We start from the raw sequence: 24,352 nt of genomic DNA on the forward strand, positions 1-24,352 counted from the left end.
TTTTTGCGCGGATTGCCCTTCTTTTGGGGTGGTCTTTAAATTTTGCCCCTTATATTTGTAGTCTTTAAATTTTGCCCCCCATATTGCTGATCTTTAATTTTTGCCCTTCGCGTTGCACTCCTGAGCTTCGCGCAGAAATCATGAGGTTCTGGGTTTGAACTCACGCTCAAGCATAAATTAAAAAAAAAATCACAAGGCAAGATTTGGGTCGCCTGTATGCCGGACCCGGCATACACTTGTTAAAAATAAAATGCCAGAGCCGACATACTCATGCCTTATGGGCAGACTTGACATAAGTATACCGGGTCCGATATAACTTTGGTTATTCCTTAACAAGTGTATGCCGGATCCGGCATACTTATGGGTAGACTTTTAGTTATGTTTTAACTAAAAGTTTTTTCCTAGTTATGCCTTATGAGGTAGACATAACTAAAAGTATGCCCTATAAGGCATAATTTTCCTTAAGACATAGACTTTGCCTTATAAAGTTATGCCTTATGGGCATACTTTTAGTTAAGGCATAACTAAAAGTATGCCCCTGAGGCGAAACTTTTCCTTAAGGTATAAACTTTGTCTTATAAGGCGGAACTTATAGTTATGCCGGATCTGACATAACTTTAGTTATTACCTAACAAAAATTCCGCCTTATGGGACATACTTTTAGTTATATCTTATGAGGCACACTTTTAGTTAAGACATAACTAAAAGTTTACCTTGAAAAGTAAAATAAAAATAAAAATATACGTCTCAAGGAAAAGTCTGCCCCCATCGGCAGGCTTTTGATTAAACATAACTGAAATTCTACCGGTGGGGGCATAGCGAAATTCAAACTCTGCCTTGTAATTTTTTTAAATTTTTTTAACTGAGTGGGGGTTCGAACCTGGAACTCATGAGTTTTAGCCGAAGGGTGAAATTTAAAGATTATAAATATGAGACGCAAAATTTAAAGACCACCCCAAAAGAAGAATTGCTCACACGTATATATATATATATAAAAAGAAAAGAGAAATTAGCAGGAATGTCCTTAGCTGAGGGCGGTCTTTAATTTTTTTCCCTCGTATTGGCGGTCTTTAATTTATATCCTTTGCTAAAACATTATAAAAAATTCTCAAGGTAAAATTTGAATTCAGGAACCAAACATCTCCCTTGTAAAAAATTTCTTTTTCTTATTGAGTTGGGATTCGAACGCAAAATCTCATATATTAGGCACAAAGACCACTGATTTGAAGTTCAAAAATAAAAATTGAAGACCATACCAAATGAAGGTCAATCCGCCCCCCCCCCCCTCCCCCGGCCCAAAAAAAAAAAAAAAAAAAGTTAAGGAAACAGTTTTACTTTACTCTTAATTAATCCATTTTCATTTTGAGACAGAACTATCAGAAAATGGCAGTACCTGTGATGAGTAGAAAAAAGGGTCTAATCAGTCTACCGTCAGTACTAACGGCGTTAAGTATACAGTTGGTGATAGTCGCAGGCGAGTATTTCAAGCCGTTTAATGTCACTTACGATCATCGTGCTCTTATTATCGGCGGTAAACGCCGTATTCTTATCTCTGCTGGAATTCACTATCCACGTGCTACCCCTGAGGTTATAATAGTACTTTTACTTTTACTAATTGTATATTATCTGATGAATAAAATCATGTTATTTTCACTTTTTAATCACTATGCATAAGTTAGTCACTCCTTTCGTCCCAATTTAAGTTATTTAGTTTGACTTATACACGAAATTTAACTTTTAAATTTGTGGTGGTGTGTATAATATATTAAAATTTACTTTAAATCTTATGATTTTAAACTTGCCATGTACTTCCTCCGCTCACTTTTACTTTTACTTATTAACTTTGCACTTTTCACGTTATTTAAAAAATAGTAAATGAAATGGATAATTTATTAATGTGTCCATATTAATTAGTGCATATTTTTATTGGATTTAAAAAATGATTTGAAGTGAGTAATAAATATTATGGGTTAAGCAGGAAAAATAAAACTGTCTTCTCTTCATATGCTAAAAGTGATAAGTAAAAGTGAAAATCTATTTTTGAAATACTGGATAAGTAAAAGTGAACGGAGGGAGTAGTATATTCGAATTGTCAATTTACTAAATATAAAAAAAGACACTTTTTTTTGGGACAGACGAAAAAGGAGAGTAAGACACTTAAATTGAGACGGAGGGAGTACTTCTTAAATAGTTTCCAAATGGAGAAAGGTAGGCAATGTTTTTTGCAACACACCGAAAAAGAATATTTTTTGGAGGGAGTATATTGTATCGGAGTGACGAATGAAAATTTCATGGAATTGGAAAAAACGTCTGCGTACACCTCACCCTCCCCAGACTCACTTGTGGGGATCACATTGGGTATTGTTGTAATTGAAAGATCAAGTGAAAAGTAGCTGCTATGTGGATTATTTTGGATTAATGGGGAATTAAGTAGGAAAAATGAAGAAGATAGAGAACACATTTTCTTGTGTGTGGTTTGCGGGCTATTGCACAGGAGCGGGGGGTTTACCTGTGCGCACCCAAACGTAGAGGCTGCAGGTTCCCTAATCATCAAAAAAAAGAAAAAAAAAAAGATAAAGAACACATTTTTTCTTAAAAACATTTTGCTGTGGAGAAATTTCAAGGGAAACATTAATTTGCAGTGTCTGAATTCTGAAAATTGTTGGTTTTCGATCAGTGCAATTACATCTGAACTTAAAGCCCCTCAATGAGGAAAAAATCATTTTAAACTCTCGATGGACATCGAACAATCAAATAAAGATATGATCTTGATGCAGTTACTGCATTTCTTGAAACAGTTCTGTCATGCAATTTAAAGAATCTAACTCTTAGTTTGATGTTCCATAGTCTGAAATGAAAAAATAAACATTGATGTAATGGTTGATGGGACTTATCTATCTGGTTTTGCGCATGAAGAACATAGTGTATGAAATTCCACTACATCCTTATGTTACGAATTCATTTTTAGTATATAATAAGCCTTATACATGTCACATATGCCAGATGTGGCCTAAATTGATAGCTAGGAGCAAAGAAGGCGGTGCAGATGTCATTGAGACTTATACATTTTGGAATGGTCATGAGCCAGTGAGAGGACAGGTATTCATTTCCCGAACCCTACATTTTGGTGTTTGTTGCACTGGAGGTGTTGCAATCTGTATTCTTGTAGAATCTAAAGTATAAAACTAGTTGGTCTTGCTCTTCTATTGGCGTTTTTTATATTTCCTACCGTTTAGTTTTCTTTAACTTTTATCTGTAGAAGTTCTTGATATTTCTGAACTGCTTCTCTCTTTCAATGTTTTTTTTTTCAGTATAACTTCGAAGGAAGATATGATATTGTCAAGTTCGCAAAGCTAGTCGGGTCTCATGGACTATATCTCTTTCTTCGAATAGGTCCATATGCTTGTGCAGAATGGAATTTCGGGTGCGTTCTGTTTCCATGATTCCTGTGCCCCTTTTTGACATATCATTAGTTCATATAGAATACGTTTTTTCATGCTTCAGGATTAGTCTATTATTTCAACAAAGCAAAAGGTTAACTGCTTTTGGGTAAACACATTGCTTTCGCTCTCACAAGCTGATAAGAGACAGAGAAGGGTGCTATCTAGAAATGAGAATTTTTATTAATTCAGTAGCTGACAATTTAGCACAAATATCAAGATCCCAATTTTTTTTTTTTTTTTTAAAAAACAGATCAGAGACGTCAATAACAAAATTTAGCAGAAGGGCATCAATACATTTGTGTCACCACGGAGTGCTTCTCTATTGCTCTCACTAGGTGATTTTGCTTCCCGTATTGCAGGGGCTTTCCAGTATGGCTTCGTGATATACCTGGAATAGAATTTCGAACGGATAATGCACCATTCAAGGTATCATAGCAGGGAGAACACTAATCTTTCTGTAGAATTGCATGAGGGCTTTCTGAGGTGTCCATGGAGTGTGGCCTTCTAAATTTTGAAGATAACTTGTTTGTATGGTCATGTCTATTATTTGTTGGACATGATCTGTGGCCTGCATTTCTGTTGCACATATTATAGGTTCCATATTGATGCAACAAGATGAAACCAGTTACATGTCTTGGTCTTGGTCACTACCCAGTGTAATCCCACAATAGTGGGGTCTGGGGAGGGTAAGATGTACGCAGCCTTACCCCTACCTGGGTAGGGAGGCTGTTTCCGATTGACCCTCGGCAGCCCTCCTCCTTTATCCGGGCTTGGGACCGGCAATGTGAGCGAGCTCACACAGGCGGAGTTGAAACCAGTTACATGTGATTTTGTTAATTCTAAATTCAGTTAACTTCTAGAGCTATTAGATACATTGTTAGGCATAGAACCCAAGGGTGTGGCCTAGTGGTCAATGAAGTGGGAGAATCCTCCAACAACCTGTTTTTATTAAGTGCTTCATCAGCACCATGCTACCGTACAATAATAAGCTTCTGTCTTCCGTTTATTGTGTTCACACATGCATTTCAAGATTAGTTTTGTCCTTCTGTTCCTCGTCCCCTCGAGATTTTCTGCAGGAGCAAATAGCTAGGCAATTTTTATCAACCTGTTTCTCTATTGGGGACAGTACATTCTTGTAGTTGCTCTTTGGTTCTCTAAATAAAACACTTACTCCATGGATTTTAAGGCAGGCAGGCATTCTATGTAGACTCCATGCATTTTAAGGCAGGCAGGCATTCTATGTAGTAAATTTTTATTTCTGTTTAGCTAATATTCATTTGGGATTGTGGCATAGTTGGTTGATTGATTGAACAACAAATATTAAGTTGGCTTTCCAACACTTTGTTGGTTAAATTGCAGTTGTGGTAGTTTAAGACCATTAATTGGCAGCTGGAAGATTGCAATTTGACAAATTGAAACACTTTTCTCAGGAGGAGATGGAGCGCTATGTTAAAAAGATAGTTGATCTTATGATAGCCGAGTCACTCTTTTCGTGGCAAGGTGGTCCGATCATTTTGTTGCAGGTTCTGAAATTTCTTACCCTGAATCACTAACTAGAATATCAGTATCACTGTAAGTCTGATAACTGGACTTTATTAGTTGAACAACTAGGAATATTTCTGCCGCATTGACATGGATAATGCACCTTACAACTGGGCGTGAGCAATTCCCTCTTGAAAGGATTAATGAACGTTCAGTTCTAGAGACATTTGCAGCCACTCTTCCATTTTATCTATCTCCTTCCCCTTCCCTCTGCATATGCCTTGTGCATGCTTCTGCATCTAGGTTTAAGCTAGAGTTGTGTCTTTGTATGACATTTACTTTTGTCAGATTGAAAATGAATATGGAAATATTGAAAGCTCATTTGGTCCCAAGGGGAAGACATATATGAAGTGGGCTGCTGAAATGGCTGTTGGTCTTGGCGCTGGTGTTCCATGGGTCATGTGCAGGCAAACTGATGCTCCAGAATACATCGTAATGCACTTGATTCCTGTTTCTTCTCTAATTTACAACTAGTTGGTCTAGTTAGTCTCTGATAGTTTTGATAAAAAAAGGTTCAATAGATAATCTATTTAATGCAATTCATGTCACGGAAACAGTTGCATAAAAACTAGCATGTAGAAGTTTTATGCGAATGTGTGAACATATTTCTTGAGCTTCTTTTGTAAAAGATCAGAAACTAATCAATTTGAATTTCGCCTTAAAATTAAACAAATTTAACTTTTTGTCATACAGAACAGATACAGTCATTTGAATTTTGAAGTTAACTGAACACATTAATTGAGGTAAAACTGATCTAAAATGCACAAGCCCTGCGTTTTCAAACTTTTTCGATTAAACATATAATTTGAAAGCAGTGAGTTCTTTCACACTTGTGTTATTGTTAGTCCTCCTTTTAAGGGCCAGGGGTATTTGATCTTTCTTTTTCTTGTTATGTTGTTGAATTTTTCTTTTTAACAGATAGATACTTGCAATGCCTACTACTGTGATGCGTTCAGGCCAAATTCTGAGAAGAAACCAAAAATTTGGACTGAGAATTGGGATGGATGGTATTGTAATCGCCTCTTATTTGTTAGATCTTTCTTGGTCATTTCATTGAGTTTTGAATCACTATGTGCATGGTCCCAGGAAACCTTAGATTCTTGTTAGTGTCATGATCATACAATCTCATATAGTCATGAACTGAAAAGCCACATTTCCTGGCTTGCAACAAGTACCTACTTTGAGTAAGTTGTTCTCAGCAGAATCTGACATACATGAAAAGCTTTTCTTTCACGTATTCCCTGTTAAGAAAGCTTAGAAGAATGACAGATCTACATTAGAGGCATTTTTAGCCCTATAAGTGTTCTTTCTCATAAGGTATGGCTACCTATTATCTTGCTTACATAATTTCTTAAGTCCGGAAACTAGCTTAGTGAAATCACTTTTTGTTGGAAGGAGAATATTATCAAGAAAAAAATGTTAGGGAAGTTATTAGAAAGGGATCTTAGAACTTCAAATAATGAAATGAACAAGTTTAGAATAATAAACGAAGTAGCGTATGAAGAATCATCGCTTGATTTTTTAAATTTCTAAGATTGTCAAAATCATTCCTCAGGCAAACCTTCTACCCCCATTTTGTAATTGTGCCTTTGCATATTAGATCCATCAAAATTATTGAAGGCAGGGATGGGCGTCTTTGTGATTAGCAGAAAGCTATTTAATTTGTGTGTCAAATGGTCCAAACAAGATAAGGTGGCCAAAGTCAGCTGCTCAATCAGTCTGTTGTGCTCATGAAAGATGACAATTATATGAGGTGGAGGACTAACAAGTTTAAGTCTTAGCTTAGGTTGCTAATGGATGGTGGTGGAGTGCTTTGTTTGCTTAGGATATGCAGTTTGGTGTTGGAAAGTCTTCCTGTCAGTTTAGCTCAGTTGCTTATTTAGTTAACTAGTCTTTGGGCACGTGCGTTGCACGTGTACCTCGTATTAATTTTCACAAAATGCGTAGCAAAATATTTTTGAATCACAAATATACTGTTACTTTTATTTGAGCCAGAGTTATAAATTAAACTATATAACGAACTTGTTGGATTACGAAAGAATGGATGGTAAAATTTTTCTAACAACGAACTAAATTAAATTCTTCTGCTCATGACACTCAAAGCTGGAGCTGTGCTGCGTATTATGTACTACAAGACAATCAGGTTTGGCTATATCTTCAAAATATAATAAAAGAATGAAACTAATGAGGTTAGTCTTTCTAATTCTGGTCTTGTAGTTGACATTATAGAGTACAAAATGATGAAATAAGGTGTAAAAGAGGCATGATGGATTCCAAAGCGCAGTATCTTCTCATCACAAGTGCTAGAGTAAGTGAGAAATCTTAAACACGTTCCACAATCTTCAATCTCCAATCCATGATATATCCCAACTTTTAACTTAGAAGAATAAGATATCCATCAAAATAAATAATCTTCCAGGCAAGATCTGCTGAAAAGAAGAAACTAACCGGAAAAGAAATAAGCATATTAAAAGTCAAATCCTTTCATCCTTAACTAAATATAGAACTGCAATAATGTACAACAATAACAAAACCAGCACCGCCTGCAATCCAAATGGCCCAAGTCCTCTTCTTCATTGGTTGCTTTTGTAGCATTTTATACTTAATTAATCTGTAGAATTGATGAGTCACGAATTTGTTACCTGATTATTGTGTAGGGATTTAAAAGGTTAACGTTAAAGAATGAAAGGTCTAGGTAAATGCATCAGGCAAACTTTATAATTTATTACTTAATAGGAATTAATTAGAGTTTGAAAGTAATTCAGGTAAGTTGAAAAGGCTGTAGTACAGGATGAAAGTCCAAGAAGTTATCTTTTGATTTACCCTACTTATCGGAGGTGTGAGAGGTTAGCCATGGATGGTTTTAGAAGAGGTAGGGGTAGGCCAAAGAAATATTGGGGAGAGGTGATTAGACAGGACATGACGCAGTTACAGCTTACCGAGGACATGACCTTAGATAGGAGGGTGTGGAGGACCCACATTAGGGTAGAAGACTAGTAGATAAGTCTCGTTATCTTTCCTTATTAGTAGGCGCATTAGCGCATTATAATTTCTTGTGCTCTGATTTATGTTATTATTTGCTACTTTCTGTACTTTGATTACTCTATTTTATCTGTGCCGCTTTTGTTATTTGCATTTCCATATCGCTTTGAATTCCCTGATTATATCCTGTTTTACTGTTAAGCTTGCATTATTTCATTGCAATATCGTTTTGAATCTTTTAACCTTATCTGACTCCCTTTTTATGCTTCTATTGAGCCGAGGGTCTCTCGGAAACAGCCATCCTACCTTGGTAGGAGTAAGGTCTGCGTACATTCTACCCCCCCCAGACCCCAAGATATGGGATTTCACTGGGTTGTTGTTGTTGTTGTTATTGTATGTAATTGATGAACTTTAAGTTTTTGGTAATAAACGTAAATTTGTTTTGCTGCAAAACAACATAGTAATATTTATTGAAATAGTATACAAAATGGTCACTTAGCTTTTAAGGGGTATTTTTGCAATCTAACTTTTCACTTTGGGGCTTCCTACTTTTAGTATAATATGATGATATGATGATGATTAGTATTATAAATTTGTCTGTGAGCATATAAAGATATATCTGGACATTGAACATTCAGCAGCTATGTATTTGTACTGAAATCTAAGTCAAGAACTGTGATCCAGGAAAACATGGTATAATTGTGCTCTTGTCCCAAATTAATGCTCTTTAGGGTTTTCCTGTTCCTCTGTCTGATGTATACAATTGCAAAAAGAAGCAGGAACTCTTAGCTACATCTTGGATCAAGTTAAGGAGTCAATAACATACAAACGAAGGAAAATAGAAAAAGTGAATCTTATTTCTTTTCTTTTACTGAAGGTTTGCAGACTGGGGAGAAAGACTCCCACATAGGCCTTCCGAGGATATTGCATTTGCAATTGCTCGTTTCTTTCAGCGTGGGGGCAGCCTGCAGAACTATTATATGGTAATTTAGTACTTATGGTGCTCTTAAAGTTTTACTTTGCAGTCTGGTACAGATAAAGGCATGTGTGTGTGTGTATTTGTGTGTGTATCCTCTCCTGTTCAAGCTGAGCTTACTAACTTTTAATTCTCTTGGAAATTTTCTTGTTAACTGATAGGCAGATCATCCTGTTCCACCCATGTATCTCTTTTCCTGATGACTAGAATTTGTTCTATATCCAGTATTTGTCTGTTGAAGAGTTTAGGAACAGACACTTCATGTATGTGGCTAAATGTGATTACCAATTTATGCCAACTGGAGAGGCTTGAAGTCAGGGGCAGAGCTAGCCCTTCGGGCGTGGGTTCGGCCGAACCCAGTAGCTTTTGTCCGAATCATATTTGTATTAAAACTTTAGTCAAATGTGTTCAAATTATTAATTCAGAACCCATTAACTTTAAAGAATTAGAACCCGAACCCACAAACTTCGAATCGTGGCTCCGCCTCTACTTGAAGTTAGTCATTAGTACTGGGTAAAAGCTTCTATTAGGTCTGTTTGATGTCAGGAAAGTCACTAGAAAATGCATTTCTTGAGAAAATATCTGGAAAATAAACCAGAGAAGATCATTTTTCTTGTGGACGTCTTTTGTTTGACAAGAAAATGATAGTTTAAATTAGAAGAAACCATTTCCTTTCAATTCTAATGACAGTTTAAATAAGAAGAGACCATTTCCTTCAACTTCCCTACACTTTTTGTAAGTCTTACCATCTCTTGCAGGGAACTCTTTAACCACCACAACAGTAATTTGACTAGAAAATTGCTGGAAACTTTGATTTCTGGCATTTTCCTTTTCCTTTCCAGGCAATAAAACAGTTATCTTGCTGACTGGCTATTTGATCTTGTAATTCCAGTATTTTGGTGGGACAAACTTTGGCCGGACTGCAGGAGGCCCAACTCAAATCACTAGCTATGATTATGATGCTCCACTTGATGAATATGGTAAGTTTTTGAGTTTATGTATCGTTACTTTAAGAACATTCCTACCATGGTAAAATTTGATAGCCAGGTGTAAATTGATATTTACCTCTGTTTTTCACAAATAATCATTAGTTAGGCCGAATAACTACATTGAAATATCTTACCTTATGAAAAAGGTCTATGTTAAACTGTGTCTCCGATAGGATGCTAAGTGTTAGTGTTGGGATCATCCTTAAGGTTAAAATATTTATTTTTGGATAAGGATCCTTAAGGTTAAGATATTTATTAGTGCCAAGTTCTTAAATTAGATGTTATCGGACTTGCATCTGTAAATAGGTGTCTTATAAGTTATAATCATCAAATAATCAATCTCTTCTCTCTTGTTTTCTTCTGATTACTATACTGCATAGGACTACTACGTCAACCTAAATGGGGCCATTTGAAGGATCTGCATGCTGCTATCAAGCTTTGTGAACCCGCTCTTGTCGCTGCTGATTCTCCTCAGTATATTAAACTGGGACCAAAACAAGAGGTCAGTTATGTTCTAGAGTAATCCCAGCTGTAACGCTATAAGTCCACGTGTTGTTAAATGTAAAATGAAATGTCAGTTCTTGAATATATTTTTATGAATATGTTTTATCCAGACTGCCTTTATGGAGGTATTTATTACTTTTGGTTAATTGTCAAAGGCGCATCATGTTTTTACTTTGTTCTGGGACAGCACAAAATGCCTTGACATATCTCATAGTTCCAAAACTCCACCAGTTATATTATTATTTGAGGAGGTTGCAGTCATCTGTTGCTAATGGAACGAGCAATATATCACCTACATTTACAAATTACACAAAAATAAAAAATAAAAAAAAATTAACACCACCTACATTTATCGTCCTTCTGAAGAAAAGCAGATCATAAGCATAATGAAAAAAATCACTGTATTGTTTCTTGTTATCGCAAGCTATTTACAGCACCATATATAGCTGAAAAATAGGTGGAAAATATCCCATTCAAAGCCGTAAATTGATCTGGTCAATGGATCAATCTAGTTGATTTGATTTCTTGATTTGGAGGAGGAAAAAGTCTCTTTTCAGATCAGGAAATTAATTACCATTGACTAATGGCCTACCAAGCAATCTGATTTACAGAATTATTCCAAAGAACAACATCTTCCTATGGGGAGAGTGTGTGAATTACAAATGAGGTTTTTTATCTTTTGCTGCTTGTGATGTTTTAAGAGTGGACACTTGGCAGCCGTAGCTGGTACTTAATGTGAAAGTTAAGGAAAAGCAGAAAGGAATAAAAGAGGGAATGGTTATTTTACTCAAGTATGAATCATTATGCTTTAAGGATAAAGTTACTCTCTTCCTTTTACCTTAAAGTTGATCCTGTTAATCATCATATTTCTGATCCTTTCTCTGTTTTCACCCCGAGGGTCTTTCGGAAACAGCCGCCCTACCTTTCAAGGTGGGGGTTAGGTCTGCGTACACTCTACCCTCCCCAGACCCCACACAGTGGGATTATACTGGGCTTGTTGTTGTTGTTGTTGTTGTCTCTGTTTTCACCCTTTCCATACCTTGAATAACCCCCACCCCCCGAACAAACCAAAAAAGAAGTAGAAAGGTTTATTCAAAGAATGAATCTTTGCTTTTAGGATAAAGTTACACTCTTCTTCTCGCTTTAAAATTGATTTTGTGAATCATCACGTTTCTGATCCCTTCTCTGCTTTACCCTTTTCATGTTACTTCAGGCACATGTCTATCGTGGAATTCCCCACATCAATGGCCAATATCTGTCCTTGAATGAAAGCATATGCGCTGCATTTATTGCCAATATTGATGAACATGAATCAGCAGCTGTGAAATTTTATGGTCAAGAGTACACTTTATCTCCATGGTCAGTGAGTATTCTGCCAGATTGCAGAAACACAGCTTTCAACACCGCTAAGGTTTGTTAATGTTCCCACAGTTGAAAGAGTATAAGTTTGAACTACTAAAGATTGCTGTCAGTGCTTGCATGTCTACTTGTTCAGTATTTTCTTTTATTCCCCAGCTTGTTATATTGTAGTGATAAGGCTTGTTATATTGTATCGATAATGCTTTCATATGTGTGGCTTGAACAAACTGAGGCTGCGGTCATTACCATTTCTGTGTGGATGATGGTAGTGAGTAGATTACAAAGATTGTTGATTTTCCATGGCAGGTTAAGTTGTCTCCTATAGCTTCTGAAAAAAATGGTTGAACTAAATGCTTACCACCCTTCTGGCAAATACTTCATCTGATATTATGATTTGTCACCATAAGACATGGCGATGCGTTGCGAATTTAGCTACAGTTTAGGTGTTCACTTACTTGGACATGTTGTTTGAAAGAGAAACACATCGTGGTTACTAAAGCTAATTTTAGCTTTAATAACCTCATCATCATATAGTTACAAGGATCCACTCTCTTTCAAGTATAACATAGTGACTTAATCACCAGAACGTTTCTAAAACTAAGTAGTACTTTGTGATTAATTTTAATGATGTATTTAATTTCTTCTCTTTTACATCCTTTAAATAGGTGGGGGCACAAACTTCAATCAAAACAGTGGGCTCTGATTCTGTTTCATTTGGGAATAATTCTTTGTTTCCACAATTAATTATTAAAAGAAAACTCGAAAGTATTTCACAATCTTGGATGACACTGAAGGAGCCACTTGGAGTGTGGGGTGACAGAAATTTCACTTCTAAAGGGATACTGGAGCATCTGAATGTGACAAAAGACCAGTCTGATTACTTGTGGTATCTGACCAGGTATTTCAACTTATAAATGTAGTTAGGATCAGACTGAACAGGGATTACTACCTTTACGATGTCAGATACTCTGTCCGTCCCGTTTCATATGACAGTATTTGATTGGATACAGAGCTTCCTGTAAACTAATAAACTGTGAGGGCAAGTTAATGACTTTGATCCCCATTCATTCTGTCAGTTAATTTGGAGCCTCTTGATTATGGGATTTGTCAAATTCCATAAAAAGCTTTAAAGCCTCACTGTTTATACCATATTCTCAGGATGTCATCTGTACTGGAGTTGAAATCAACTTCGAACACAAGAAAAGACCCTTAGAATCCAAACACTTTACATGACCACTCTGATATCTGATAGTTGTTAACTTAAAAATAGATGTAAGACTAACTTTCAGAAACTAGAGGTTGGACACTTCTGGTTTAACCAAACTGTTATCTTTCCCTGTCGTGCCTTGAGCGGAGGGTCTCCCGAGGTAGGGCTAAGGTCTGGGTACACTCTACTCTCCCTAGACCCCACTTGTGGGATTAAACTGCTTATGTTGTTGTTCTCTTCCCTTGTAGTGCCACTGTTTGTGTCTGTCTCTGCGTGTTTCTGTGTGTTCTCTTCCCCTTTTCCCCCTGCATTTTGGCTTGTGAATCACTGTGACATGTGATACTTAACCCTTTGGTCTGAGGATTTCAAAATTTAGGACTAAAAAGAATATTAGAATTTCAAATAAGGCAATATGAACTTCGAGGTTTGAGGATGGACGAAGCATAATATTTCTCAACGTCCAAGTTTTGTTATCCTTACACTTGGTTCTGAGGTCCGTTTGTGAATAGTTAGGCATTAACAATGTCAACCCGCTTTAGATGAGCATCTGCAGACCTTTTGGTAATTTTGACTTTTGAGATGAATTGTTTGGTGGGCAACAATATTAATGATTGTCCATCCCATAAAGTCACTCTCTCAATGTTCTGTTGTCCCCCTGTTCTCTTCAGCTCGTGCTTTCTTTTGCTTTAACAAGTGAGTAGCCACACATCACAAATACCAGAAACACCGTGCCAGATTTGGTTCCATATAGTTTCATAACATTTATCATTGGTTGCAAACTAAAATAGTGATGACTTCCTCTGCAATCTCTGGTGAATGCAGGCTATATATCTCTGATGATGACATCTCATTTTGGGAGGAAAATGATGTCAGTCCAACGATTGTTATTGATAGCATGCGTGATTTTGTTCGTATTTTTGTTAATGGACAGCTTGCAGGTATTTGGTTAGGTTTCTTTTGTGCTATATTTATTATGCATCTCTTTTATTTGTGTTATAATAGTACTCAATTCTTCTGGCATTGTCAAAGTGTACTTCAGACATTTAACTTTTCTTGGTCTGCATGAATATGATTTTCAATTTATGTCGATTTCCATCTCTGAGCATAGGTCGGCCTGATGATTTTTTGTTGAATCTCTGTCAAATGCTCATAACTAGATGGAGATATGTTAAATAGATCATCTGTCATAGGGTGAATCAATAATGTAGAAAATCAGTGCCCCTTGTTTATTTTGAAGGCTCTTGAGATTTGTCATGAAAAGATTAAAAATGAAGGCATCTTATGTAGAAAGGGAGAAATTATTGTGTGAACTAAAATACAGAGTTGTCAAAATTTGAGCAGCAACTAGGACTTTTCAACAACACGAGATAAGCTGCTAAATGGACAAGTGATCCAAATATAGTGCAACAAATTTCAGGGATTAAGAAAGCAGAAAAGTGACAAGAAGCCTAAAGCTAAGCGGCCTGTTTGCTATTGCTATGTAATTTATTCATAAACCGGAACTTAAATAGAACTCCCTATTTCTGACACTGTTCAGACCAGAAACAATGGACATTAATAGTGTTTTCTTCCCAGCCTCTTGCGCTTACAGCATAAGTAGAGGCACCACATGATCGAATTGTCACGACCCAAACTGATGAGGGCCGCGAATGATACCCAAGACCCTACTCGGCTGAGTGCCATACTACCATTCTATTCATAAGTCACAATCTTATGTGAACCTTTAAATTATGAAATGACGCTTCCATCAAGTAAAACATGAAAAACATTTTTAATAAAACTATTTCATCAAGTCAGGAACTTCTCCCTTCTCGTTAATTCAAAGAAAAACTTTGGTCACAATAAAATCTTTAAAACAATGCATATGAACATGTTGACCTACATGGCCGCTTTACACAGCTGTCGACATCTCGACGCACTATCCACATGACACTGTCTGCAAAAGCCTCTAACAAGGACCAAGTTACCATAACATAAGTTGAGACAGGGCCTCAACATACTCGTAATGCATCTGACTCAAGGACATACATAAGTACTCTGAATCGGCAACACTCCGAACAGAAATGGAGTTCACCAATCCAGCTGATAGCCCGGGAACGTCCTATGGCAAGTGTCCTCTATTCAACTGTCTGCACCTGTGTGGCATGAAACACAGCACCCCCCAGGCAAAGGGACGTCAGTACGAATAATGTACCGAGTATGTAAGGCAGAACTGAAACAATATATCTCGACTCGAATGATAAAAGAGTAACAGGCTCACTCTGTACCTATAACCACATTGCGAATAATGTACATGCATATGAACTTTTAATGCATCATGAGTTTGTTTGTGTCTATATATATATATATATTTATATAATGCATGCCTTCGCCCTGCTCGCAGCCCCTTCGGGCATAATAGCATAATGGCCCTTTGGGCCTCATAATCATCGTATATCAGCTGATCAGGTGGTTTGCGTATATAATGCCTTAGCCCTTTTCCCCTTCCCCATGAAATGATGTCATGCATGTATGTAAATATGCAAATGCATGAAAATCTTTGGAAACCATCAAAAGACTCCTTTCGGAGCAACTTTTAGTTCAAAACGGGAGCTTCTTCCCCTTTTTCAAAAATGGGAACTTCTTCCCCTTTTCATTTGTCTCCTTCAAGACTCAAAAATCAAATGTGAAATGCATAGGAATAAGGAAACCTTATGAATGTCCCCTTCGGGAATTAGACATCGTTATGAAATCATACAACTTATGGATGCCCCTTCGGGCTTAAGAAGTCAAGGAACTCAGGATATCCTACATCTAGGAGTGGATTCATTATGGATATCATTACGCTTCGCGCTTGTCATAGATCATGCCAAAAAGAAGGAAAGGATAGCCTTAACATACCTTTTTAGTCGCCCTAACCTTAACTACTTAGCGCTTGTCCTCCCAAGCTCGTAAATCTACATTCAAGAGAATTCACACTATTGTTAGGCTTATCGTCACATGCTTGTCTCAAGCCTTTAATTAAAATCCTTTTAGAATCTGCCAAAATTCGGGCAGCATCTCCCCTGGTTATATGCCTAGCCCGAAAACACAATCCAGTAACCAACAACAACAACAACAATACCAACATCAACAATATCATTTTCAACACCATCATGTTCCATAAATATCCCACACGATGTTTTCCAAGTCCCATAACTAACCAACTCGTTATACGACTATTTAGCAACTTTATATCCATAAATAAAGCGAAATTAACATTAATAAGAATAGATTCATACCTTACTCCCGTTAATATTGCGATATGACGATATCTTCATTTCCCCCCTTGAACTTGAGCCAAAACTCGTCGCTATACGATTTTATAATAATCACAACTATACGCTGTTCGGACCTAAATCCGGAGATTTCACTTAATTTGCGCTAAAATTCTATGGACGGAAGTTAGGGGATTATTCTAAAAAGTTTAGGATATTTTGAGAGGTATTTGGATGAAAAATGAGGGGTAAAACCCCTTTTATAAGGTTATAAAGTCGGTTCGGGTACTGTAGCAGTTACCGTAGCAGGGCGGCTACAGTAGCAGAGTGGTTACTGTAGCGCGCGTTTCTGCTCTGTCAGCCTAACTTGTAAGATGTAGATCACCCATAGGGTGGTTTGATATAGGAGAAAATCAGCTAATGGGCCCCGACTTAATCCAGCAAGCGGTTGAGAAAGTGAAAGTGATTCAAGAAAGATTATTAGCGGCGCAGAGTCGACAGAAATCCTATGCAGATAATCGGCGGCGCAAACTAGAGTTTGAGGTAGGCGATTGGGTTTTCTTAGAGATCTCTCCTATGAAGGGAGTGATGAGATTTGGCAAGAAGGGTAAGTTGAGCCCTCGATACATTGGGCCATATAGAATTATTCGTACTGTGGGTAAGGTAGCATATGAGCTAGAGTTTGTACATCCGGTGTTCCATGCTCCGTAAATGCATAGGAGATCCTTCGAGAGTCGTGCCAGTAGATGATATCCAGGTGACTTAACAGTTACCGTATGAGGAAATCCTTGTGGCTATATTAGATAGACAAGTCCGTCGGCTACGAACTAAGGATGTGGCTTCTGTTAAAGTACTCTGGAGAAATAATAATGTCGAAGAGATGACTTGGGAGGCGGAAGAGGAGATGAAGACTAAGTATCCGCAATTGTTTCCGTTGTCCCAGGAGGCCCAGTTTGAGACATCATCTTCCCCAGGTATTGGGTTTATTTATAGCTATTGTGATTGGTCATGTGAGGCCAGATTGTTGTATATATTAGCATGTGGCCCTATGCGGCATTATTTTGGGTTGCTGTGCACAGGATGGTAGTGGTAATTATAGGGAAAATTCTGGCAAAATTTTTTGTAGAATTTCTAAGCGTGTAACATTCGAAGACGAATGTTTCTAAGGTGGGGAGGATGTTACACCTTGAAAATTATCGCGTCATGTGCGTTGTGAGTAAACTAATGTAAGCTCGGAGAGGTCATGAAACCCTTATAAGGTTAATGAATACTCTTAACAAGTGTTAAGCAAGCGTCTAAAGGTTCCGGGATCAAGCAAATCGAAGAAAATAAGTTTATCGAAAATTTAGAAAAAAGTTGACAGAATTTTTGGTCAATTTTGGAGGGGTATATCTCCTACTATATTAGGAGTTTTAAGGTGTTTCAAAATCCTAAAATGAAGTTTGTCGAGTCTAGTTTCCAAGCAACAAACCGCTCGTTGATACGACATCGGAGTAGAGAATTATGGACATTACAAGTTAGGCTGATAGAGCAGAAACGCGCGCTACAGTAACCGATGTGTTACAGTAGCCGCGCGCTACAGTAACTGCTACAGTGCCCGAACCGATTTTAGAACCTTATAAAAGGGGTTTTGCCCCTCATTTTTCACCCAAAATCAGATCTTAAGGCTCAGCAACATATAGGGTCATTTTTGTCACAAAAAGTTGAGGGATTTGAGTGATTTTAACTAATCAAGGCTCGGGTGGTGCATAATTGTGATTATAGTATCGTTTTGCGATGGATTTGGCTTGGACTCAAGGTGAATATTGAGGATATTGCTGTTTTAGTAAGACTAAGGTATGAATCTTTCCTTATTATCATTGTTTTAGGTTTATTTACGAAGGTAGAACGATTAAATGAGCGTATAGTTAATTTATCTGTAGAGAAATCGGATAAAAATCATATGAGATGTCTTATGGAGTATTTTGGTATTGATGATGATGTGGTTGATGTTAGTATAGTGGTTGTTGTTGTTGTTGGTTGTTGGATTGTGATTTCGAGCTAGGGATATAAACAGGGGAGATGCTGCCCGAATTTCAGCAAACTCTAGAAATATTTAATTTGAAGGATTAAGATAAGTACATGAAGGCGAGTCTAGCAATAGTATAACTTCTCTTAGTTATAGACTCGCGAATTCGAAAGGTAGAAGTTGGGCGAATAGATACGCTTCAAGGTATGTTAAGGCTTTTCCTTTCTTTCATTTTGGCATGATCCTATGACATGAGCGAACAACAAGTAATCGAGTCTTCATATCATTCTACTCTTAGAAGTACTAAGAGCATCTCAATTCTTGATGGTTTCCAAAGATTTTCATGCATTTGTGTATTTACATACAGGCACGACATCAGTTCATGGGGAAGGGGAAAAGGGCTAAGGCGTTATATACGCAAACCACCTAATTAGCTGGTATACGGTGATTATGATGCCCGAAGGGGCCATTATGTTATTATGCCCGAAGGGGCTGCGAGCAGGGCGAAGGCATGTATTATATATATATATAAATACACACACACACACACAAACTCATGATGCATTTGAAGTTCATATGCATGTACATTATTCGCAGTGTTGGTTATAGGTACAGAGTGAGTCTGTTATTCTTTTATCATTCGAGTCAAGATATATTGTTTCAGTTCTGCCTTACACACTCGGTACATTATTCGTACTGACGTCCCTTTGCCTAGGGGCGCTGCCACACAGGTGCAGACAGTTCAATAGAGGACACTTGCCATAGGACATTCTCGGGCTATCAGCTGGATTGGTGAACTCCATTTCTGTTCGGAGTGTTGCCGAGTCAGAGTACTTATGTATGTCCTTGAGTCAGATGCATTACGAGTATGTTGAGGCCCAGTCTCAACTTATGTTATGGTAACTTGGTCCTTGTTAGAGGCTTTTGCAGACAGTGTCCTATGGATAGTGCATTGAGATGTCGACAGCTGTGTAGAGCAGCCATGTAGGTCGACGTGTTCATATGCATTGTTTTAAAGATTTTATTGTGACCAAAGGTTTTCTTTGAATTAACGATAAGGGAGAAGTCCCTAACTTGACGAAATAGTTTTATTAAAAATGTTTTTCATATTTTACTTGACGGAAGCGTCATTTCATAATTTAAAGGTTCACATAAGATAGTGACTAATGAATAGAATGGTAGTATGGCACTCAGCCGAGTAGGGTCTTGGGTGTCATTCGTGGCCCTCATCGGTTTGGGTCGTGACACTAATCCTCAAGACCGTGCCCAACTGGTGTTCAAGATCCTTGCAATTATAGAGTTCTAGCTCTCTATAAGGAATCTACTTGAAGACAGCGACAACTCCTGAGAAGTAGCTGGCTGCCTCTATTCATATCTTAAAGCATCCAAGAAAAATGAACTATTCTTTTTGCATGTCAGTATGTCACCCTTTTAGAAAGCCTGCTGAATACAGGTAAGCTAATTTTTTTTTTTTAAATATCACTTTGGTGCTTGTGTATACAGTGCATATGGCTAAAACATTAGTCAAGCTAGCTTTGAGAGGGTCCCTACGTCTGGTCATGCTAGCGAAATCTTTTCTTTCCCTTTTTCTCCTTATATCTCCAATTCCTCACCCTTTTACCCTATGATGTCTGTTGCAAGTGAAGGTAGTGTGAAAGGCAAATGGATCAAGGTGGTTCAACCTGTTAAGCTTGTTCAGGGATACAATGACATACTGCTATTATCTGAGACAGTGGGATTGCAGGTAAAAGCTAGTTTAGAAGTTGAATTACCCTGATGAGAAATTTGGATCACGTTAAATCTGAAGTATTATCTTAAACTTGAAAGCGGTGATATTAATCTTTTGGTGAAACCTGAAGTTCTATCATCTCATTCTCTCATCAGAATTGGGAAAAGAAGATATAATCTTCCATTGTCCAAATTCCATATTTTGAATCCCTAACCTCCATTTTTCTCTCTCATTTCTTTCCCTCCTTGAATCAGTGGTGACAATGCATGTTTGCAGGTTAATTCACATTTTGCTTTATAATTTTTCAAATGTTTAGTATGACACACACAAGGCTCTCAAGTGTCATCCCTTACTGACCTCAAAAGCTGAAAAAGACTTTTCTGCCACATTTTCAGAATTATGGTGCCTTCTTAGAGAAGGATGGGGCAGGTTTTAAAGGTCAGCTGAAGCTTACAGGATGCATAAATGGGGATATTAATCTCACATCATCCTTATGGACCTACCAGGTACCTCATGTTCTTCATCTCAAATGAATTTTGATGGTCGCACATGATAAAGATCAAACTTCTAATTAATGGGAGGTGTTGCAGAGACTGATATTCCTTGCTCTAGTTTATGTGCATGTGCAAGAAACTTTGAAATAGGGATCTAAGAAGCCTCTATTTGCTTTGATGTTGATAGTTACTTGGGAAACTAGCAGTTTGTAATGAGTCCAGAGGTAGTTTTATGCCCTTCATCTCGTGAGTGTTGGAACAATTGGAAGAACCAAAATATGAGAAACTACTCTAGACTGGAAGGACAAGTAGGTTTACTTTTCACTCATTAGTGGTATTTGAACAGTGTTAATGGTGCTGAGAAAATTGATGATAGCATCGTGGATACTGGATAAGATGTGGAAAAAGTCCCAACTAGATTTTACCCAAAAGCTTTTTGGTAGGCATCCTTTCTCAGTGAATATCAGTGGATAAGATGTGGGTTTCTTTCATGTTCAAGTAGACTGCTAATCTGCAATTAGCTCTCATTTGTGGACTCATAGTATGTTCCTTCAGTTAAGCTAAAAAACATCCTATTTCTACTGAAAATATAACGTGAAAAAACCAAGGCTTCTCTATCTATCTGTTCTTTGCTTGTGAATTTTCAAAATTTGATATAATTCAAGTATGCACACAGAATCAGCTTGTATTAAAAAAAAAATAATAAAAAAAAATACCATTTCTTCCACAATCGAATAAACAAATTTGGTCTTAATGCGAACTTGGAGATGATTAAACTTTCTTACGCTATTTCAATATACTATTGAAAAATAGGAAGCCTGAATTTTAGTTATATGTTAAACAGGCGGGGCTTAAAGGCGAATTCCTGGAAGTATATGCTGTCAATAGTACTGAAAATGCAGGATGGACTGAGTTGCCCAATGATGCAATTCCATCACTCTTTTCGTGGTACAAGGTAAGTCAGACAAAGATCACATTCCCAGATTCAGCTATCACTAGCATAGGGGAAAACTTGCTAATAATAGGCAGTTTGGTTTCTTAAAATTAGTGTCTGAGTTGTTTTGTGTAGAAGTGCTTATGACCATTGTTAAGTCACTCAAGTGTGATTCCTTTATTGTATGTGCTATATCATTTATTATCTTCCTTAAGCTATCATTTATTTGTGGGTGAAGCAAGCCACCACATTCGATACTACTAGGAAAGTCTTGTCACAGAAGAGATGTTCAGTATTGTTTTGTTAATTCTGTGATCGTATTTCATGTCTTCCATTACATTCTATATGAAGAATTTATTCTCTAAGACTTCCCTTCAATTTTAACATTCTCAATCCCAAGTAAGAGGAGTGAGAACTTTTTGACCTTTCGCTTTTCTTGTTATGGGAAGGTGGGTGTACATATGGAAAATTTTCAGTCGATAAAGGACCTACCATTCTCACTTTACAATCAACTGACTATGCCTCTGTTTCCAATTAATTGGAGTCAGCTCTGTGAATTCTTTGAATTCATAACGTTCTATTGAGGTCCATTTCATTACAGTATGTGATAATTAGTCTTTTAAGGAAAATTAGGAGTTCTTGAGAGTTAAAGGTTATCAAAATCTCCCAATCAATACACGGAGTACAAGTCTCTAACCAGAATGAAGGACTTCTGATACAAATCGGACCAAATGTAAGTGTAACCTATGTTGCTCGGACTCTTCAAAAATATTGGCGGGTGCGTGTCGGACACTCCAAAAGTAGTGCATTTTTGGAGAATCCGACACGGGTACGACAACGAAAGTGAAGAGTCCGCGCAACTTAGAGTGTAACAACTACAATTGGGCATTTCTTTTGTTTAAATTGAAATGTATCTAATGACTTCTGAGCTTTAATCCCAGCTAATTGGTATCTCATATATGGATCCTTTACTAGCTGTATGACGAAGACCAAAGTAGTGACTAAAGAGGGGAGTAAAGAAATATTCGCTTTTGACCCCCCTATTGCTAGATGCTTCTATTTCATAGTTGTAGATTGTAGATTAATTAGGTAAAAGGAAAGTCAGTCCTTTCATTCTTTCTTAGGAATAGGTCCTTAATAGCTTGTAGAATGTAGAATAGGAATTCTCTACAACCCGTTCATTTCTTTTTTCATGTGCTACTACAAAGTTTCTTGGAACATGTGCTTCTCTATGTTTACTTTCATCTTGTGTTGCGTTTGTTGGTGTAAGAATGATATTAAGTGGTTTGTCTTGTCGTTTGATCAGACAAAGTTTGATGCCCCAGGCGGAACAGATCCAGTTGCCCTTGATTTTAGTAGCATGGGAAAAGGTCAGGCATGGGTTAATGGTCACCATATAGGAAGATATTGGACTTTGGTTGCACCAAATAATGGATGTGGAAGAACTTGTGATTATCGAGGTGCTTACAACTCTGGTAAATGTAGGACAAACTGTGGAGAGATTACTCAAGGCTGGTATGGACCTCTTTTACTTGCTGAAATTCTATTTTACATTTTAGGAATATTGGCTCGTGTGTAGGTGCTGTGAAATGGGTCTGAGCTGGTATATCATGTTGCTTATAATTTTTTTTCCTCTTTTTCGAACAGGTACCACATACCTAGATCATGGCTAAAGTCATCTAATAATGTACTAGTTATCTTTGAAGAAACAGATAAGACTCCATTTGAGATTTCCATTACTACGCGTTCTACTGAAACCATATGTGCAAAAGTATCAGAAAAGCACTATCCACCTCTACATAAGTGGTCTCGTTCAGAGTTCAATGGAAAATTGGCTCTGACGGATAAAACACCAGAAATGCTCTTGCAATGTGACGAACGGCATACAATCTCTTCTATTGAGTTTGCAAGCTATGGAAATCCGAACGGCAGCTGTCAAAAGTTCTCTCAAGGCAAATGCCATGCTGCAAATTCCTTGTCTGTTGTGTCTCAGGTTCGTTCATTTGTTTCATTTTCATTTTTTCATTTGTCTCAGCTGCCACCTGTCTTGTTTCCCTATTGTAGTATTAACTTGAGGTCGTTGTGGGAACCTCTAAGTTTCAAAGTTTGCATCCGCCTCTTGAGTATCTTTATCAAACTTCCATTATATTACAGGCTTGTAAGGGAAGAAATAGTTGCACCATTGGCATTTCTAATGCTGTATTTGGAGATCCATGTCGACACGTTGTGAAGAGTTTGGCTGTTCAGGCAAAATGCTCGCCGCCACCAGGTTTCAGCACTTCAGCTTCCTCGTAACGAGGATCTGGTAATACCATAAGCTTAGAATGAAATGCTTCCCTTAAAGGCCACTTGTTGCCCCACCCCGAGCCCCTGCAGCATTTCTTGAATTGCATCATTACAGTCACTCGAAGAAAACATGCATGGACGATTATCTATAAATGTTCGGTTAACGTTATATAAAATGAAATGAGTGTCTTAATAGCTATTGCTGATGGATATGAGCTACAAGTTATGGCTAAAAATAACAATGCAATTGGCTTTAGTGCATACTGTTGAGAGAAGTTGCTGGGGTTTCAATTGAATTTGAACATTTTCATAAGATCATCAGGACTTTGTTACTCCTAAAGGAATGTTACTTCTTTAGCACTTAAGGGTGTGGTCATCAATGAAGTTGGTTGAGAAGCCTGAAGACTTAAGTTTAAATTACCCGAGGAAAAGTACTAGACAACTTATTTCCATCTGTTCAAGTTCTGATGGGCAAAGTTATCCGGTATCTGTGTTAAATGGGAGATAGCTACCCTGTGGAATTTATCAAGATTCGTGGTAAGCTGGTCAAGACCCAATGATTATCAGGAAAAAAAAATGTTACTCCCTTGCCTCAATTTAGACACACTTTACTTTTCAGCTTGTTTAAGGAAGAATTACACCTTTCTATATTCATAAACAATT

The 24,352-nt window shown here is 37.4% G+C and overlaps 1 protein-coding gene across 3 annotated transcripts; it reads left to right on the top strand.

Moving 5' to 3' along the window:
• Positions 1-1,333: 1,333 nt before the first annotated feature.
• LOC132610150 (beta-galactosidase 9) lies at positions 1,334-23,888 on the top strand. 3 transcript variants are annotated; one of them, XM_060324432.1, is made up of 19 exons: positions 1,334-1,587; positions 3,004-3,099; positions 3,312-3,424; positions 3,803-3,869; positions 4,874-4,966; positions 5,319-5,417; positions 5,904-5,992; positions 8,845-8,950; positions 9,836-9,923; positions 10,313-10,434; positions 11,650-11,847; positions 12,461-12,693; positions 13,825-13,940; positions 19,893-19,990; positions 20,371-20,481; positions 21,314-21,424; positions 22,710-22,918; positions 23,051-23,396; positions 23,558-23,888. In XM_060324432.1, the coding sequence occupies exons 1-19, from the start codon at positions 1,384-1,386 to the stop codon at positions 23,696-23,698; spliced, it is 2,640 nt and encodes an 879-aa protein (XP_060180415.1). In that variant the 5' UTR covers positions 1,334-1,383; the 3' UTR covers positions 23,699-23,888. The 3 variants fall into 3 exon arrangements, with proteins under 3 accessions (XP_060180415.1, XP_060180414.1, XP_060180416.1); XM_060324431.1 differs by having other exon boundaries at positions 1,336-1,587; positions 5,274-5,417; XM_060324433.1 differs by lacking the exons at positions 1,334-1,587; positions 3,004-3,099; positions 3,312-3,424 and having other exon boundaries at positions 3,795-3,869; positions 4,803-4,966; positions 5,274-5,417.
• Positions 23,889-24,352: the final 464 nt, after the last annotated feature.

The sequence above is a fragment of the Lycium barbarum genome, chromosome 9, assembly GCF_019175385.1.
Source record: "Lycium barbarum isolate Lr01 chromosome 9, ASM1917538v2, whole genome shotgun sequence".
In the NCBI taxonomy this organism is placed as follows: domain Eukaryota; kingdom Viridiplantae; phylum Streptophyta; class Magnoliopsida; order Solanales; family Solanaceae; genus Lycium; species Lycium barbarum.